General features: G+C 40.6%; 1 protein-coding gene across 7 annotated transcripts in view; it reads right to left on the bottom strand.

The window, feature by feature from the left end:
- The window catches only part of celf4 (CUGBP, Elav-like family member 4), a 1,071,661-nt gene that overhangs the window by 41,652 nt on the left and 1,009,496 nt on the right, over positions 1-20,513 (bottom strand). For 4 of the 7 annotated variants that reach the window (XM_078429907.1, XM_078430145.1, XM_078430080.1 and 1 more), the window contains 2 exons: positions 13,045-13,110; positions 1,441-1,521 (listed from right to left, as the gene is read on the bottom strand). In XM_078429907.1, coding sequence (XP_078286033.1) covers positions 1,441-1,521; positions 13,045-13,110 — 147 coding nt within the window. The remainder of the gene's footprint in view (positions 1-1,440; positions 1,522-13,044; positions 13,111-20,513) is intronic. The other 3 variants (XM_078429991.1, XM_078430192.1, XM_078430306.1) reach the window with 1 other exon arrangement.

Genomic DNA, 20,513 nt, shown 5'->3' with positions numbered 1-20,513 from the left:
TTGCACCTACCTTCTACAGAACCCACCTGTGGTTGGCCAACTGCCATAGTTTTCAAAACACCACAAATGTTTCTGACATTCAGAAACATTCAAAAAGCATTACAAAACTATTAAAAGTTGAACGATCGATCAAATTAAAACCTTATTAAAAGGAATAAATTGGAATACTTAAAACAGAAAATATTTATGATTGGTATTGGTTTATTATTGTCACGTGGACCGAAATATTTAAACAAACTAAACCAATTACAAGAATCCAAAAAAAACTTGCCTTAATCTCACATGGCTGCTCACTACCTCAAGAATCTTGTGCCAAGTGAAACCAGCTCCCAGCAAGCTCAGGACCTCTGTGTTCACACACGCTGGCATGGAAATCCCAAATGTGCCACATTTCCATGTGGAACTTCTGTCATTTCTCCACAAGATCCAACGCATTACTACCCGGATTTACACAAAAGGTAAATCTATGTTACCATAGTAAGGGCAGGATACTTATTATAGCCATGAGCGCATTATACACATTATATTGCAACGTAGCAACTTAATATGGAACCTCTTCTCTGATTAAACAGTTGCAGTTACATCATAGAATTGTAGGGATGAATGATTTACAACAGAAGATGGTTATTCAGAGCATCATATCCATGCCAGTCAAAAATGAATAACCCAGTCCAATCCCACCTCATCTACAAATACATCTACATCAGACAATTTGGGCTGAATGGACTGATTTCAGACTAAGCAGCTGCGAGAGGGGGGATCAATGTCAATACAAATATGAAGTGTACAATGGCAGAGAAGATTTACGATGTTGCCAGGTCCTGAGGGCCTGTGCTATAGGGAGAGGTTGGGCAGGTTAGGATTGTATTCCTTGGAGCACAGGAGGATGAGGCGTGATCTTGAGGGGTGAGGGGAATAGATAGGGTCGAGGCACAGAGTCTTTTACCCAGGCTAGGGGAATCTGGAACTAGGGACATAGGTTTAAGATGAGAGGGCAAACATTTACTAGGAATTTAATAGGGCAACTTTTTCACACACAGGGTGGTGGGTATCTGGAATGAGCTACTGGAGGAGGTTGTGGTTGGAAGAAACTATGACAACATCCAAAAGACATTTGGACAGGTACATGGATAGGAAAGATTTATAGGGCAATGGGCCAAATACGGGCAGGTGGGCCGAGTGTGGATGGAGTTCATTGCTCAGCATGGGCAAGCTGGGTCAAAGGGCCTGTTTCCCTGCTACTTGATGCTATGATTCTATGACTGTGACTCGGTAGCATTCCTACACCACGAGAATCTTGATTCCTGCATCGTTCCTGTTAAGGTGGACCAGAAGGAGGTGTTAAAATATATAAAGCTGTGCTACATTTCACTTTCTCTACTTTGTGTGCAAAATGTCCACTGTTTACATTGCATATTATGAATATAGTAAATAACTTACCCTCTCTTTGTTGCTGGGGTATCATTGGAGGAGGCTGTGGGAAGGCTTGACTAATCTGTCCATAGGCAGCAGGGTAGGCAGCTGTCATGCAAAGATGGTGCTTTATGTTAACATTTTGCATAGTCACGCTGTTCAAGCTAAATGTACAAACGCGAGAATCTATTTTTTTATTTGACACCATGTATGTGTTTTCTGGGTCAGCTGTTTTAATGTAAATCTTATGAATGTGATCATAAGGTCCATCACTGAGTATCAGTGAGCAAGAATACAATGAAACTACTGCAAAATGGTCCAAAGTGCTGGAGTATCTGCACCTGCAGTTCTTTGTTTCGACATACTAACTTTACTGCTTTTATGATTGGTATTGGTTTATTATTGTCACGTGGACCGAGATAAGCTTTTGTTTGAATGCTATCCAAAAAGCTTTTGTTTGAATGCTATCCAATCAAACCAGATAATACTATACATGAATACATTCAAGCCATACATAAATATCACAGGTACAGCAAAGAGAAAAATACCAGAAGGCAGAATATAAATATTTTTCTCAGCATTGTAGCATAACAATTCCAGATGTCCAGGTAAGTCAATGTCCGCAAATAGATAGGGTGGAAAATTGGGACAGTACCCTAGTTTATGGAAGAACTGTTCCAAAGTCTGATAAAAGAGGGGAAGAAGCTGTTCTTGAATCTCATGGCACATGCTTTCAAGCTTTTGTGTACAACTGGAAATCATCTAACTCAAAATATTTGACTTTGGCCAATAACTGTAAATCAAGTTCTTGATAATAAAAAAAAAGCAGTTTTCTCTGACAGGCAGTAACTTTTTTTGCAAACACAAATCTGAACTTAGCTCATTAAAAAGTCTTTCATATCAGACAAATGTTGTGATTTTTCCGCTAAGCAAATGGAAATCAATGCAAAATAAATGGCAGCAGACAGTGACTCTCAAAATGATGACATTCCCCTATATGAAAGAGTTATAATCATTAATAGCCTAGGGTATAATAACAGTTGTTACAAAGTTTCAAATGTGAACTAGATTGTGGAGATCGATAGATTTGTCTGCGTAGAAACAAGGAAATGCAGATGCTGGTTTACATAAAAATATACAAAGTGTAAGTCACCATACCACAAAGTGCTGGAGTAAGTCAGTGGGTCAGGCAGCATCCCTGGAGGACATGGATAGGTAACTAATCTCGTGGGGACCCTTCTTCAGACCGATTGTAAGGGGTGTGTAGGGGGGGGGGGGGTGGAAAGCTGCAATACAGCAGGGGCAGGATACAGTCTGGCAGGTAATAGGTTGATCCAGGTGAAATAGGTGACAAAGGCCAGAGATGAAAAGAGAGCAGGTGTGTGACAAATGGATTGAAGAGTTGCGAGTTGTGCAGCTGGAGGAAGGAATGTAGGTGGAAGGGGAGGGGAGAAATAGGTGCAAATCCGGGTGGTGCAAATGGGGTGGGGTAAATGAATTGGGGGAGGGGGGTTGGGCATTGAGGTGGCAGAAGGGAGGTGGGGGTTCATTGTAGTTACTTACAATTGGAGAATTCAATATTCATACCATTGGGTTGTAAGCTACCCAAGCAGAATATGAGGTTTCCTTCAGTTTGCGTGTTACCTCACTCTGGCAATGGATGAGGCCCAGGACAGAAAGGTCAGCTTGGGAATGGGAAGAGGAGTTAAAATGGTTAGCAACCGGGAGGTCCAGTAGAACTTGAGTAGGATGAAGAAATTGGGAGCAGGGGATAGCATCTTTGCAAGAGGCAGGGTAGGACGAAGTATAGTCCCGATAACTGTGGAAGTCAGTAGATTTGTAGGAGACGCCGGTCAATAGTCTGTTCCCTGTGATGAAGGACAGAGAAATTGAGATGAGGAAGCAGAGAGGGAGGAAGAATGAAGAAATTGAGACTAGGGGATAGCGTCTTTGTCGACCCGATACATCACCTATCCATGTTGTCCAGAGGTGCTGCCTGACCAGCTGTGTTACTCCAGCCCTTTTATGTCTTATTATAGTTGTCTGTGACCTTTTTCAATTGGTTTAGAAATGCTTGAGGTTCTCTTCCCATGAAACTTTTGTCAGTAGCCACAACTTTTGTTAAATACGGCAGAAAACAGATGATAATCGATTGCCTAATCATTATACACCCTATCTCACTTTACATTGAAACTGAAACAGACAAGTCACAAGTGTTGGTCGGCTGTAATACATTATTGATCGCAGTAAGTCACCAGAGAAAAGTTAAATTACCCCTCTGCAGTGTTTTTTATTTTAATCAGCAGGCAATCTCTTTGAATTGTATTATTGTTATTTGATTACTGAGAGGTAAAGATCACTAATGCGGGGAAGGTTTCTTTTCACTGGGCCTTCTCGATTCTTCAGATACTCTAACCACCATTGGAAAACAGCATCATGATAGTGATCAAAATATCAAAGCAATTGTTTAGATTAGTTTAGTTTAGAGATACAGTGTGGAAACAGACAGAGCTAGATAGAGCTCTTAAGGATAGCGGAGTCAGGGGGTATGGGGAGAAGGCGGGAACGGGGTACTGATTGAGAATGATCAGCCACGATCACATTGAATGGCGTTGCTGGCTCGAAGGGCCGAATGGCCTCCTCCTGCACCTATTGTCTATTGTCTATTGTCTATTGTCAGACCCTTCGGCTCACCAAGTCCATGCCAACCAGTGATCCAAGAACACTAACACTATCCTACACACACCAGGGACAATTTACAGAAGCCAATTAGACAAAGCCAATTATAAGCCAAAGGAGAGAAAGGTTATCATTGGCAAGTAGGAATGTTGAGATGAGGTTAAAATCAGAAATAGCCAGGATCTTATTAAATGGTAGAACAGCCATGAGATGTCAAGTTGTCCAACTCCTGCTCCTAATATATATGTTCTGATGTATGTACATCTTAATATGAGTTTTTTTGGGAGCATGCTGTATATGAACTGTCGAGCACATTTCTTTCAATACAGCAGTAACTGCACTTCAGCAGGACTTTGTTGGCCGTAATGCACTTTGGGACATTCTCAATGAGGTGTGAAAGGTGCCATATATAAATATAAATCTTTCTTTACGGTGTTGCAGCTTAGCTCAGCAATTCAGTTCTACTTCTAAGTCATCCAACACATCATCCTGCAACAATTCAGGCACTGCCAACGTGAGCCCTCCGCCAGTCACATCTTTCCATCCCTACCCCTTTCCCCCTTCTGCAGAGACCGGTCCATCCACAACTCCTTAGTTCACTCATCCATTCCCACCCAAACCATCCTCTCTCCAGGTACTTTCCTCTGCAACTGCAGGAGATGTAACACATGTCCCTCTACCTCCATCCAGGGGCCCCGCCAGTCCTTTGAAGTGAGTCAGATTATTCACATGCACCTTGTTTAACCTCGTTTCCAGCATCCCATCGTTCTTGATGTGATCTCCGTTACAACGACCAGACCACTCATAGACTCAGCAACCATTTTGCCAAGCATTTGCGCTCAGTCCGCCAAGGCCTGCTGGATCTCCCAGTTCCTAATCATTTTAACTCTTCTCATTCCCATTCTGACCTTCCTGTTTTGGGCCTCTTCAATTGCCAGAGTGAGGCTACATGCAAACTGCAGGAACAACACCTCATATCCCACTTCGGCAGCTTACAACCTACCTACATTGCTTTCTCAAGCTTCACATTTCACAACTCTTCAATGCTTTTGTCTCATACCTTCCGCCTTTTCATCTCTGACCTTTGTCCAATCATTAAAAAACACCTTCACCTGTACCTGCCAGGCTTTGTCCTTGCCCTCCTCTCTTCCAGCTTTCTTCCCTCCCTGCAATCATGCTGAAGAAGGATCATAACCCCTATCTATGCTCTCCAGAGACGCTGCCTGACCCACTGAGTTACTCCAGCACTTCATGTCATTTTTTAAAAACTTCTAAGTCAGATGAGTTTGATCTCAAGTTTTATGTAAGAACTTCAGTTTATTGTTGGGCGTTCTGCCTTTTGGAAGAAATTATAAAATTAAATTCTGTTTGACTGAACATAGAACATTTCATCACACTTCCTCAAGTAGGGAATTCTTCCTAGATAACATTCCTAACCTATCAAAGCAGGCACTATATTCACAATACACACAATACTACAGTACACAATACTCACTGCTCAGAGAAGGGCCACTTTGTGCAGCGTCCATGTGAATATACTGCCCCATAAGAGCTTACTTCCACCTTTTTTGACCCAAACCCTACTATTATTTTCTTACACATGTCTTTTTCTTTCTTCCCTTTAAATGTATTTAATTAAAAGAGGCTGCAGAAGGTGGTGGACATTGCTCCATCCATTGCAGGTATCAACCTCCCCACCATCAAAGGGATCTACAGGAAACGCTACCACAAAAAGACAGCTGATATGATCATAGACCCCCACCACTCTGGTCATGGTCTCATCTTGCTGCTACAATTGGGAAGAAGGTTCAAGAGCCTGAGAACTGTTATGTCCAGCTTCAAGAGCAGCCTCTGCCCATCAATCACAAGGCTCTTGAATCACCCTGCACAACACTAATCTTGAATCACCCTGCACAACACTAATCACAACCCCTACCTCAGCAATGAACTACTATGGACATTGTATAAGGTCACACTGCATCCCTTGGTCTGGTTACCTAGTTTAAATGATAATTTATTATATTATTGTTTATTGTATATATTTTTTTGTGTTGTTCTGTTAATGTGCCTGTAAAGCAGTAGCAAGTAAGATTTAATTGTTCCAGTCCGGGGGCATGTAACAATCAAACATTCTTGACTCTTGATCATCAACTCAAATAATACTCAAAGGACTTTCGGCATTCTAGCCACTCTCTGGGTGAATATGGGCTTTCCAAATTGCTTCTTATCTTCGTTATTGATTGTCTTATATTCATGGCTACTAGTTCTGGCCTTCTTCACAAGTGAGGTTATCTATTTGTCATCCTTTTGAAATGCCTTATTAATCCTAAAGAATGAGTTCTTCAGGTCACTTCTCAGTATTCCTATTTGAGAGAACTTTCATTGTTATGAACAAATCTTTTCATTATGCACCTTCTGTGCTCTGTTGAACCAACAAACCTTTTTTTATCATTAAAGTGCAACTTAATTAGACATATTACTGACTTGGTCGGTGGAGCATGAAACCTTCAGTTTGTTTCCAAAAATGGATTGATAATTGTCAACAGTTAGGATTTGATGTCATTCTAAACACATCGAGGTAATACTATGGATGTGTAGAATAGATGGGTAAAGGTTTACTCCTGTCTGGATATTATTACATTTCAAATCAGAGAATCTTCTCACAAATTAATCCATTTTAAATTCACAACAAAGTGATAACGTTTTTATGTTACCATGGTAACGTTTAAATCACTACACTTGCATTTATTGATACGTAAATTATTGGTAATTAATTAATTGCTTTATATATATCTTTATTTTATTTTACTTTGCTATTGTTTTGCTATTCTGTATTATAAATGCTTTTAAAATTAATTCCTAAGCAAGTTAAAGGACACATTTCAAAGAAATATTCCGTCTTTGAAGTGTGTCCTTTAATCTAGTGCCTGTTCACCAATGTGATTATATTCCCCAGTTGATCTGTACTGAGCTGAAACTGAATAAATAATATTAACTTCAATAGTAACCTTTTCTCCATCTTTAAGTTTGAATACAGATGGCCCAGGGCCAGTGATAAATTGCCATTGATGTTTCCCTTTACTCTAGATTATCAAAAATAAATCACAACAATAACATGAAACAGAAACAGAAAAGCAATAATAATTTAGTTCTTCAAAGAATCTGATGCCTATGCTTGGCATAGTGTACCAATGGGAATTGAGCCCACAACCAGAGAATGTGCATGATTTTGAACTTCTGCAGAGTTACTTTTGAAGTTTATTTTTTGCAATATAAAATGAAATGTGAGTCAGCTCAGGTTGCACTTAATATCCATTGCTTATTTGACTCATTAGCGTGTGAGAACTGGTCCTATTATTTTCATTTGGGTGTTATGTTGGTTGCACTGGAATGTAGTTTCCATCTGCTGCAAGGGTTCAGTATGAGTCCCCAAACATTTTATGCATGTAAACTTCAATGCATTATTTTTGTTGGGACAAGTTTGCATCTCCCAACCCTCCCATAGTAACTCATTATCGCACTCAAGCTCCATACTCTCCTGAGATCTCTGCGCTTCTCTAACTCACTCTGGCCACTGGCACACTTTCAAACTTCTTTTCTCAACTATTTAGGACATTGTTTTCAATTGTTTGGACCCTCGGTCTGGAATTTTCTCTGTAAACCTAACTGACCTTTTTTAATTCACAACTTTAAAGTGGCCTCTTTAACTTAGCCTCCTTTTTTATAATGTCCTGTGATAAATTACATTCAATAATGTTCCTGTAAATTGCCTGGGGACATTTTGTTATGTTGAAGGTGACGTTGAATTCAATTTTGTACTTTGCCTAGATGGGATATAAACTTGGTGTCTGTCAATAATCTGTTGACAGATATAAATTAGAGAATTAGAGAAGCTCAGGACTCGAGGGCCTGATCTATAGAGAGAGGTTGAGCTCTATTCCTTAGAGTGCAGAAGGGATGAAGGGGTGATTTTACGGAGGTATACAAAATCATTGGCTGAGTAGGGGAATCGAGAACCAGAGGATATAGGTTTAAGGGAGAGAGGAAAGATTTAAAAGGAACATGAGGGGTAACTTTCTCACAGAAAGGGTGGTGGATGCATGGAAGGAAGTTGTTGAGGCAGATACTATCACAACGTTTAAGAAACATCTAGACAGGTGCATCGATAGGACAGGTTTAGAGGGATATGGGCCAAACGCAAGCAAGTGGGACTGATGTAGATGGGACAGGCTGGTTAGTGTGTGCAATTTGAGCAGAAGGGCTTGTTTCAATGCTGTATGACTCTGTCTCTATGACATAGGTCTCAGGAGAATATGGAGCTGGAGAATGATAATGGGTCGTTATGGGAGGATTTACAAACTCATCCCAATGAAAATAACGGTCAGAGAAAGACATATACTCACAAACATTGCTGACTTCAAAGGGTTCAAGATATATATTCATACACTGTTGTAATTCAGCCCTGCCACACAGTCCACCACAATCTACTGTGACTTCTCTCTTGACCATTGACCTTTGGATCCCTTAAATAATTTTACTGGGAAACATGACACTGAATTTCAAATACATCTATTTCACAGATACTTACCACATTTTTCTAATGAGCATAATTTGTTCTAAAATAATGTACTATTTATCAAACTCTCTTTTGTAACAGATAAATATATAAATCTCTACTTGAATGCCTGATATTGCCGTACTTGTGCGGTGTAGATTCTACAGACAATGTACCGGAGAATGCTAAACATATTAGAGGTGCTTTTGAAGTGCGCCTAATGTCGAGTGTAAATCTTGCACTTGCAATGAAAAATTACTGCGGTATAACTTTACTACTATAATCATTCTTAGGACAGACAACTAAGCACATTCTCATGCTGATCTTGGAAGCAATTAAAATTAAATCAATACAAAATTAAATCAATATGGTAGTCGCGCAATGATTAAACTATTGCCAAAATGAATTTGTGAAACATTTTCCTCATTTGGAAAGATATTACAATAAATACAGAACAATAACAACTTGATATCCCAAAAGGTCAGAAGCCAAAATGAAGATATTAGCAAATTTATAAATGCCATATCAAAAGAAACATGAAACGACTTGCTCATAATTTGAATTACTTGGAATTATTTTTACATTCAACGATTGCATCTATTCAAAGTGCTCATTCGACATATCAGCTTCCAAAAGATAATTTTAATGTTCTGTATTGCATTATTTTGGTCAATGAAAACTATTTATCTGTATTGACTTTTGAGCATTATAAATCAATTTAAGCCATTCTATAATGTTGATAAATACAAATAAAAATTATGTTGAAGTTTATACCAATTGTACTGCCAAATGGCCCAATTATTTTGGGGCCAAGTTTCTTTCTATTGAGTCAAAACGTGGTAGGGCAGTTTTAAGGAGCTATCTATGTTATCAAATCAAGCAGTTGTATACAAGAGCCCTGGAACTTTTGTGCAAATACATCTGCCGTAACTATGGCAGGAATGGTGTAAATGACTAACATGTTGGTGGAATACAGATTTGATGAAAAATTATTGACCTGCAGTTTCACTCTGTATCCCTCTCAGCATCCACTGGCTGGCCCATTGTATGTTGCCAGCATTTTTTTGTTTTTAGCCATCCAGAACCTGAAGTATTTTGTCAGCTTAATTCAGCCATACATATTAATATTAATTCCTCTTCACAGTTCATCACACGTTGGATCTTTCCAACCTCACATCTCCTGTTTGGCCTGCCAAAATGATGAGGCTTGTACATATTCACTAGGTCACTGCTAGTTCATGATTATTCAGCACAGGATAAAGGATTCCCTGGAATCAAGTAATCTCTGTCATCTGTCAACCCCTTACCAATGTGGTGAGCTACAGAAAATTCCTTCAAATACTGAACAGCAACTCACTCACTGGACCAAGCCATGGATGTAGGACTACTGTCCCCCAATAAGCAGTGAAGCCTTTACTATCGACTTTGACAGGAGCACCCTACAAATATCTAGTAACATTTGTTGAGAATTGTCTCTTTTCTGATGCTACTGTGGTTACACATCACTTAAGCAGGGTCCCTGGTGCCCAACAGCTTTGATGTTATAATGTTAGATAAGCAGTCAGTCATAATAAAGAATTGTCAAGAAAGGAAAGGAAGAACCAATGTCTAATTAACTTACAGAACATCATACAGTATTGGCAAAGATCGGAACATACACATTTGATGAAAGTGAAAGATGACCTTAAAGTATTCAAACATGTTTTAAAAATTCTGCAATTTTTAAAATACTTGTTTAAAAAATTATAATCAAAAACTACTCTTGTAGGGCCAGATGATTTGCCAAGGTTGCATGAGTTTGCATGCCATAAAAACTCAGATTTCATTTAAATTTTTGGAATAATTTACAGCAGTAGTTTGTAAATCGTTGAATTTCACATCAGTTCAAATGACATCCCTTGATTTTGTTGGTGAACATTGCTATTAAAGCAGCCTAGCAAAATTGTAGACAGTGATTTGGGGGATTTCCAGATTAAACAACACATGGAAACCAAGAGTTTGCCCTCGGTTTTATGATTACCGAGATTAAAAACCAATGACCAGAAATTCCGCCCTTCATGCAATGGAACAGGACTGTTTGATCTAGTTCCCACATCAAAATTCTGCCTGTTCATGACAGTTCTTCTCTGCACTGATGAATGGAATTGACCTAAGAGGTGAACTCTCTACTGCCTGACCTGCTAAGAGTTTTGATTTTTTTTTCGGGTTTTCAGCAATTGCAGGTTTTGATTTTAAAAATCCGGTTTGACTGAACCCTGGCCATTGGGAGTAGGTAACCTGGCATTGCACATCTTTGTTCTGAAAATGCTTGGTTCCCTCCTGAAGTCAGCTTCACAAGTTAGCTGGAGGCCCAACTGGGACTGTGGCTGAGGGCTCTTAGATGTACCATGTAGATTAGGTGAGGCTATCTTCTTATGGTAAGGAAAGTGGAGGAGGTGGAGATAGGGGGCACATCAGTGAAGTCTTCTATTTGGGGGGAGATAGTAATCATCATGATGTTTTGTTGTGGCAGGGCAGTCACTGCAATTTTCTGCAAGGTTTTTTTCTTCATATTTACAATAAAACTCAATTACACTGCAGACACAAGGGTACAGACGATGGTTTACCAAAAAAGACGCAAAGTGCTGGCATAACTCAACGGGACAGGCAGAACATGGATAGGCGATGTTGCAGGTTGGGACTATTTATTTTTTGTGGTAATCTACCATGCCTGAGACTTCGGTAATTTCAGATCAGCAGATTTTCTAGACTATAACTAGAAAACCAAAATATTTGAGCTCACTTTTTTTAAGATGCTATAAAGTAGAATAATTAATTTGACAATGAACCCCGTAAGTTTCAATAAATTGCGGAAACTGGGGCTCAAGTGAGTGGATGGCAAATGTGGTAATAGGATCCCGGCAAGTGGATTGGGAATGTGGGAATAGGGTCCCAGTGAGGGGATTGGGAATGTGGGAATGGGGCTCCAGTGAATGAAAGAGAGCATGGGAACTAAGAGCCCCGGAGTGGAATGGAAGGTGGGGCAAACATCACCAGGTGAGCCAAGTGCTGAACCTTGAGATTTCCGGATAGTGGGATATTGGATTACTGCACATTACAGCACAAATGGAGGCCATTGCGCCTTTTGAGTCCATGCTATTCTATTTCTATTTCCCTGTAGTCATTCAATGTATTCTCTCTAACATGGCCTGTGATCATTCTGCCACTTACTACCAGTAAGGGGAAATATACAGTGGGCAAGTAACCTACCTACCAGCCAAGTGGTTGGAAATCTACGCATCAGGATTAAAGCCACGTAATGACAGGGAGAGCATGCAAAACGCGCACCACTGGGGATAGGGATAAAACTGCACTAACTCTGGCACCTTCACACCAGGAGAATTACTATGGCGTCCCTTTGGCTGGGGGGTGGGGGGGGGGGGGGGGGGAGATGGTGGTGGAATTGCTGGGGAGCGTTGTAGTGGTGTCAGCATAGTCAGCATAGTCTTCCTTTGGGTAGAGATAATTAGCAGCGGGTCAGGCAGCATCCCTGGGGAACATGGATAGATGACGTTTTGATTTGGAACGCTTCTTCAGACGGATTGCAGGGGGTCTGAAAAATGGGTTGAGATCCGAAACATCACTTATCCATGTTCTCCAGCGATGCGGCCTGACCCGCCGAAACACACCAGGATTTTGTGTGTTTTATCAGGGGGAGCTGCATGTTTGAACCAGGGTTCGACATCACGATGCTGATAGGGGTGGCAGCAAATGGGGTAGGGTGAGCGGAAAGGAGCAGATAGTTCCCTGTGGCTGGTTGAAGAATGAACTATTGGGCAACTAATTCAATGTAGCTTTGGGGAGCTGGGTGAGTGGCCTGTCGATTTAGCTTTTTTTTTGCCCTTTACCTACAGGATGGCATTTTTGGTTCGGCAGGATTAGGATGATCATGTCCTGGAAATGTTCCCCAGGATGATGTGATTCCATATGCAGTGATATCACCCCCTGTGCCCTTGGCAAGGAAGTCATATCATGGTGCTAAGACGACTCATAAAAAAAATCTCCAGTCAGATATTCCAGTGTTCTGATTGTAAAATTGAACCTTGGCATTAAAATTAGTCCGGTTTTAAATTAAATCTCTAAACGTAATTAAGTTCAAAATGGGCTTCACTTGAATACCCTAAGTTTTGCTGCAGACGACAGCTTTTCTGGGGTAGATAGACAAACCCAGTCGGTACAGTGATCAATTGCAGAGTCATAAAGAGAGGCAAAATAATATGCAGTGAAATAAAATGAAAGAAAATAACATGAAAGAAAAATTTGAGTTCAAGTTTGATATTTTTTTGTTGCGACATTTGGAAAGTATTGAAGGAATTAAAATGAATGAAAGTAGAGCTAGACAAAGTGTTAATACTAACGACCTGCGTATTGCTGCACTCCAGCGTAAGCTTGCTGCAAAGGATCAGCTGCAGTCGGGCTTTGTGCTGCAAAACAAAACAGGAAAAAAACATTAAAAACTCAGGTAAGATTTGCAATACTATCATTTGCAACATTAACCCAAAATCCACTAGATTAATGAAAGCCTCGCTTTAGCCATCTTGCAGAAGGGAAGTGTCCCAATAAAAAGACTTTTGCTGACATGCAGCATACAACACCTCAGCTCATGTGCCTTTCTTGCCAGCATGGCTTGGAGATTGTTCAGAGGCATTCACACTGAAATTATCAGTGGCAGACAGATTGAAAGGGGCATGCTCTTTAACATTTAACATAAGGCTCTTTAGATTTATGACTGGATTCAGATCTGCGCAGCAGATCCAAAAGATGATGTGTAGACTTTACAAAATCTGGTATGCGTTCCTTTTTAAGAGTAGCTTATATCATTGTAACCCAACAGTATGAACATTGATTTCTCCAATTCTAAGTAACTAACAAAACATCCCCCTTCTCCCCCCCCCCCGCCCCTTTTTTTCTCCCAATTGTCCCACTGTCTCAAACCTCTAGGACGTTTAGCTGCAGGGTGGAATATACTATGTGTTCCCACCTCAGAAAATTTACCAATTTTCCTCCAAATGGACCCCTCTCACAGAAAATTACAATAAAGTTCATACCAAAATGCATTCCATTTGGATCCTTAGGGGTCGAGTGCTCTTTCCCTGCCCCATATCCTCACAACTGCTCCAACCTCTGCTGGGCCAGTGGTCGGCAGGAACCAGCTAACTGTGCACCACTTTACATGGAGCTCTTTTGTTCGGCCAAGACAAAGACATTCTGGACTGGGAGGCCTGTTGCCTTGGACATAGAGGAGCATGTTTTGACCATCACTAAGTACCGGGTCAGAGTATCCGCATTTACTGATCACTCAATCTAAAGTCATCCTCCAAATGTATGATAGGATTTGAGGAATTATTAGAATTTTGATTCATGAATCAAAATTTTAGCCACAAATGTCCTACAATTAGAATACCTTCAACTAAGCAAAGCATCTCAGGATGTTTTATCTCACGGTTATCTCTGACGGGTGTCAGAGGTTGAACATAGAAAGATGGAAAATAGGTGCAGGAATAGGCCATTCAGCCCTTCGAACCAGCACCGCCATTCAACGTGATCATGGCTGATCATCCAAAAGCAGTACCACGTTCTGGCTTCTTCCCCCATATCCCTTGAGTCACATAGCCCTAAGAGCTAAATCTAACTTATATTTAGTGCAGAATAGATATAAGAGTAGCTTACATCCTTATAACCTAACAGTATGAACATTGATGGAACTATCTAGGTTATGGGGAGAAAGCAGGAGAATGGGGTTAGGAGGGAGAGATAGATCAGCCATGAATGGCGGAGTAGACTTGATGGACCAATTGGCCTAATTCAGCTCCTATCACATGATCTTATGATCACAGGAGCAATACTTAAATAAAACTTGACACCAAACCACATAAGCCAATATAAAGATCGATGACCAAAATTTGGTTAAAGTGCTACGTTCAAGAAGGAGATGTTTATCATCATAAACATAGCACTGTTGTGCACGTACAGATATTAAGTAACACTCACATTTCAACAGTTATTTTGCTACGTTTACTGCTCAAACCTATTTAACTTTTTTGTGCCATTTTTCAACCGATAGTGGGAGTTGAACAATTAAAAACTCATAAAGCCTCTCGAACATCACCTTTGGGACATTAAACTCCTTCTACCTTCATTTGCATGAGGATTTGCATACATTACATGCAGCCAAAATACAATGTTACATCAAAACTATGTAATTAAAACTTCCACATCTACAAAACCTATCTGGTGGTTTCATTGTTCATTGTAAAGGTCACGGCTCAGTTTCCGCTGGAAGGTGAGGAGAAAAAGGTAACATCTCTTTTCAATGTGTGGATTCCTTCACTACGTCTGTGCTTTTGGTAAGCCTTCCTGTGAATTACTGATGACTGTGACACATGATGTCAATGAAGAATCGACGATACTTGATCATTGACTATCAAAGGACTGGAGAGGGACAAGAGAAGACTTATGAGGTTGATGGCAGGATTGGAAAATGTTAGTTATGAGAAAAGAATAGACAGAGTGGGTTCATTTTCTTTGGAGCAGGGGAGGTTGAGGGGAAACTCAGTCGAGAGATCAAATTATGACAGGAAGGACTTACTTTCTTCACAAAGGTGTCAAAATGAGAGAGCGCAGATTTAAGAAAACAGAAAGATTAAAAGACAGGAAAATATTTATATCCAGGAGATAGTTGGGGTCTGAAAAGTTGGCAGACGCACCAAATGTTATCATTTTCAAAAGCACAACTATGTGAAATTGAAAAACTGTCACCTGCAAGACTAGTGATCTAATGATGGAAGGTGGAAGACACAGACTTGATGGGTTGAATGGTCTCCTTAAATGTTGTAACTCTATGATCATCTAGTGCAATCAATGGTTCCTCCCAATAATCATGTATGGCATCTCATACAGATATATGATCATCAACTGCAAAATATCCATTATGAGCTCTGGCGTTGTGTTCCGTCTGCTTTACTTATTTTGGACACACAATGGTACAAAGTTCTCATTCACTAAATCCAAATGTATTCTGACTGCTGGAGTCAATCATAAAAGACGAAATTGCGGAGCATTTGGATAGTAGGTAACAGGATTGTTCCGAGTCAGCATGGATTTACGAAGGGGAAATCATGCTTGACTAATCTTCTGGAATTCTTTGAGGATGTAACCAGGAAAATTGACAGGGGAGAGCCGGTGGATGTGGGGGCCACCGGTGGACCTTGACTTTCAGAAAGCCTTTGACAAGGTTCCATATAGGAGATTAGTGGGCAAAATTAGAGCACATGGTATTGGAGGTAGGGTACTGACATGGATAGAAAATTGGTTGACAGACAGAAAGCAAAGAGTGGGGGTAAATGGGTCCCTTTCAGAATGGCAGGCAGTAACTAGTAGGGTAGGGTACCGCAAGGCTCAGTGCTGGGACAGCAGCTATTTACAATATACATTAATAACTTGGATGAAGGGATTAAAAGTACCATTATCAAATTTGCAGATGATACAAAGCTGGGTGGTAGTGTGAACTGCGAGGAAGATGCTATGAGGTTGCAGGGTGACTTGGACAGGTTGTGTGAGTGGGCGGATGCATGGCAGATGCAGTTTAATGTGGATAAGTGTGAGGTTATCCACTTTGGTGGTAAGAATAGGAAGGCAGAGTATTATCTGAATGGTGTCAAGTTAGGAACAGGGGACGTACAACGAGATCTGGGTGTCCTAGTGCACCAGTCAATGAAAGGAAGCATGCAGGTACAGCAGGCAGTGAAGAATCGTTGGACACGTTAGAGGCAGGAAACATGTTCCCAATGTTGGGGGAGTCCAGAACAAGGGGCCACAGTTTAAGAATAAGGGGTAGGCCAGTTAGAACTGAGATGAGGAAAAACTTTTTCAGTCAGAGAGTTGTGAATCTGTGGAATTCTCTGCCTCAGAAGGCATTGGAGGCCAATTCTCTGAATGCATTCAAGAGAGAGCTGGATAGAGCTCTTAAGGATAGCGGAGTCAGGGGGTTTGGGGAGAAGGCATGAACGGGGTACTGATTGAGAATGATCAGCCATGATCACATTAAATGGCGGTGCTGGCTCGAAGGGCCGAATGGCCTCCTCCTGCACCTATTGTCTGTTGTCTATTGACCTGGACAAGTTGAGTGAGGGCAGATGCGTGGCAGATGCAGTATAATACAGATAAATGTGAGGTTATCCACTTTGGTGGCAAAAACAGGGAGGCAGATTATTATCTCAATGGTGTTAGGTTAGGTAAGGGGGAGGTGCAGCGAGACCTGGGTGTCCTTGTACACCAGTCACTGAAAGTTGGTGTGCAGCTACAGCAGGCAGTGAAGAAAGCTAATGGAATGTTGGCCTTCATAACAAGAGGATTTCAGTATAGGAGTAAAGAGGTTCTTTTGCAGTTCTATAGGGCTCTGGTAAGACCACATCTGGAGTATTGTGTACAGTTTTGGTCTCCTAATTTGAGGAAGGACAAACTTGTAATTGAGGCAGTGCAGCGTAGATTCACGAGATTGATCCCTGGGATCTTGGATAGGATCTTTATTGTTACTCTTTTTTCCTTCTGTCTGCAAGACAGCTTTATTTACTTGTGGAAACGTGGAACTGCAGATGCTGGTTTACCAAGGACAGACACCAAATGCTGCAGTAACTCAGCATGTCAGGCAGCATCCCTGGAGAACATTAATAGGTCATGTTTTGGGTTGGGACCCTCCCGAATGTTCATGAACCCTATCTATGTTCTCCAGGGATGCTGCCTGACATGGTGAGTTACTGCAGCATTTTGTGTCTCAGCTTTCTTTTTGTGCCTTAGTCTAATAGCATTTGGTTTATAGTTACATTTATCTAGCAAATGTTTTGACATATAGTATTTAAATTGTTAATTGCCTTAGCTTCGGCATCTTTTTAGGAGAGAAACAAACATAGCTGTCCCCACCAGTTCTTTTTACAGCACATCCTCAAACAACTTTCAACTGCTCACAGTTGCATTATCTGTCTCGGAAACACAAAGCTAATCCCCTTTATAAAAATATTAGCAGATTAAAGTAATTAATGTGAAAGAAAGAAATAATAGATAGAAGAACGCATTCTTCTCACTAATATCGTTCTGTCGTATGAAGATGGATTAGGCTGGAGCCACATTCATAATAAAAGACAACACAGCTCGATATATTAATTAAACAGAATGAATCCTGTTTAAGCAAAACTATCAAAGAACATAGCCACTTGCACAGAACTTTATTAACAAAGTTTACTTACTTAACCCTTTGAATGCTGCAAGCTGTTCAAAACATTGATAAATGTGAACATTACATGGATGATCTTTCACATTTGATCATAGTTGCTTCCTATCTCTGCACTATAATCATTATTTAGTTTTGATGTGTTTAGTTTATTTTCACTTTTCTCCCATTTCTTTCTACTTTTAATATCGCGTCAGGAGGCTATTGTTCACAAGGCTGAATAGTGGTGTCGTCAATGCTAATCCCAGAGTCACAAAATGTGCACTCTCCATTAGAACCACCAGATGGCAACCAGGAACAGGAGGTACAATGGATAAATCAGGGTGCACTGAAGCTGCTTCTGGTCCCTCAAAAAACCAAACAGAGGGACACCTAAACTTAGAGTTTTCTGAACTGTATCCTCAACACTTCTGCCCATGTCCTAACTCATTCAAATCTGATGAATCTACCACCCATGCCACCCTTTTTAAGCAACATTTCAGCTTGAAACTTATCTACATGGATAGGACAAGTTTGGAGGGATGTAGACCAAGCACAGGCAGGTGGGACTTGTGAAGCTGGGACATGTTGGCAAGTTGGCCAAAGGGCCTGTTTCCACACTGTATCACTCTATGACCATTATTATAGGACAAGTTTGGAGGGATGTATCAGTCTGAAGAAAGGTCTCGACCCGAAACGTCGCCCATTCCTTCTCTCCTGAGATGCTGCCTGACCTGTTGAGTTACTTCAGTATTTTGTGAATAAATACCTTGGATTTGTACCAGCATCTGCAGTTATTTTTCTTACACTACCTATGACTCTATTATAAGTATTTCAAATGCAGTTTATCTTTAGAACTTCCTCCAGCCTCTAAATCCCATCAAAGTACTTGTGCAGGTCCAATTCCTTGCACATTTCTGATTTTTTCTATCTCCAGCATTTGCCGCAAACGCTAGGACTCTCTCCTAAGATTTTCTCCACATTTCTTTGTTTTAAGACACCAACCTCACTGATAGTCCATTTGGATGATGTGCCCTAATTTCCCATTGTGTGGCTTTGCTCTCAATTTAATGGAAGTACATACTAAATAGAAACAGAAGGCCACATAATCCCTTAACATGCTCTGACATTCATTTCAATTAGGGTTGATGCTTTGACTGATGTCCAGTCTTGGATTTATTCAGTGAGCATTTGCAGCTCTCTGTTATAAAGTTTCCAACAACTCACAATCTTCTGTGTAAAGAAATGTATCTTTTTCTCAGTCTTTAATGGTCTCAGACTGTGACCCTGTTCTGGGAAAAGCAATCTGTTGGCATCGAGTATATTAATCCCAGAAATCCACTCAATTGAGTGGATTTCTGGGATTAACTCCAGTGAGACCGCACCTGGAGTACTGTGTGCAGTTTTGGTCTCCAAATTTGAGGAAGGATATTCTTGCTATTAAGGGCATGCAGCGTAGGTTTACTAGGTTAATTCCCGGAATGGCGGGACTGTCATATGTTGAAAGACTGGAGCGACTAGGCTTGTATATACTGGAATTTAGAAGGATGAGAGGGGATCTTATCGAAACGTATAAGATTAAGGGGTTGGACATGTTAGAGGCAGGAAACATGTTCCCAATGTTGGGGGAGTCCAGAACAAGGGGCCACAATTTAAGAATAAGGGGTAGGCCATTTAGAACTGAGATGAGGAAGAACTTTTTCAGTCAGAGAGTTGTGAATCTGTGGAATTCTCTGCCTCAGAAGGCAGTGGAGGCCAATTCTCTGAATGCATTCAAGAGAGAGCAAGATAGAGCTCTTAAGGATAGCGGAGTCAGGGGTTATGGGGAGAAGGCAGGAACGGGGTACTGATTGAGAATGATCAGCCATGATCACATTGAATGGCGGTGCTGGCTCGAAGGGCCGAATGGCTTCCTCCTGCACCTATTGTCTATTGTCTATAATTTTGGATTCAATTTAACGAATGAAACAAATTTACAGGCATGGAGATGAAAACTGGACAGAGCATTCCAAGTGTACTCCAAAACCAAGTGCAATCTTAGTCAGAGGTCCTTGTTTGGTATTCCAACCCATTGACTGGGAAGACTACCATTTGCTCTTCCCGATTGCTTGCTTCACCTTTATGTTTGCTTGATGTGACTTGTGAAGTAATGGCAAGCAATCCTCTGAACACCAAAATTTAGTTGCTTCTTATCACTTGAAAAAAGTATTCTAGCTTTCTTTATTTTTATATGAAAGTACACAACCAGATGTTACATTTGTTTGATAAGGTTTCTATAAAGTGGCTTGGGGACTTTTCCCATCACTTTAAGGGTACTCCATACCTGGATGTCATTGTTTGCCTCAGAAACCCATTGATAAGTACATCTAGCAAGCAATCAGTGAATGATTTCCAAGTAGGGAATTATTGGACATGTGAAAATAGCTTGTTCATGTTACAAAGTCATCTCGTTGATTCGCATTGTCTATAATTTGTTTTTTCCTAGCCCACAACTAACAATGGCCTGTTTCCTTTATCATCGTTACTTTTTTGCATATCTTTCATTCATTGGTTCGATATCTCTCTATATCACCATCTATATCTCTTGTTTCCCTTTTCCCTGACTCTCAGTCTGAAGAAGGG

Source organism: Rhinoraja longicauda, chromosome 1 (assembly GCF_053455715.1).
Source record: "Rhinoraja longicauda isolate Sanriku21f chromosome 1, sRhiLon1.1, whole genome shotgun sequence".
Classification (NCBI taxonomy): domain Eukaryota; kingdom Metazoa; phylum Chordata; class Chondrichthyes; order Rajiformes; family Arhynchobatidae; genus Rhinoraja; species Rhinoraja longicauda.
This window is presented reverse-complemented; position numbering and strand designations above follow the sequence as displayed.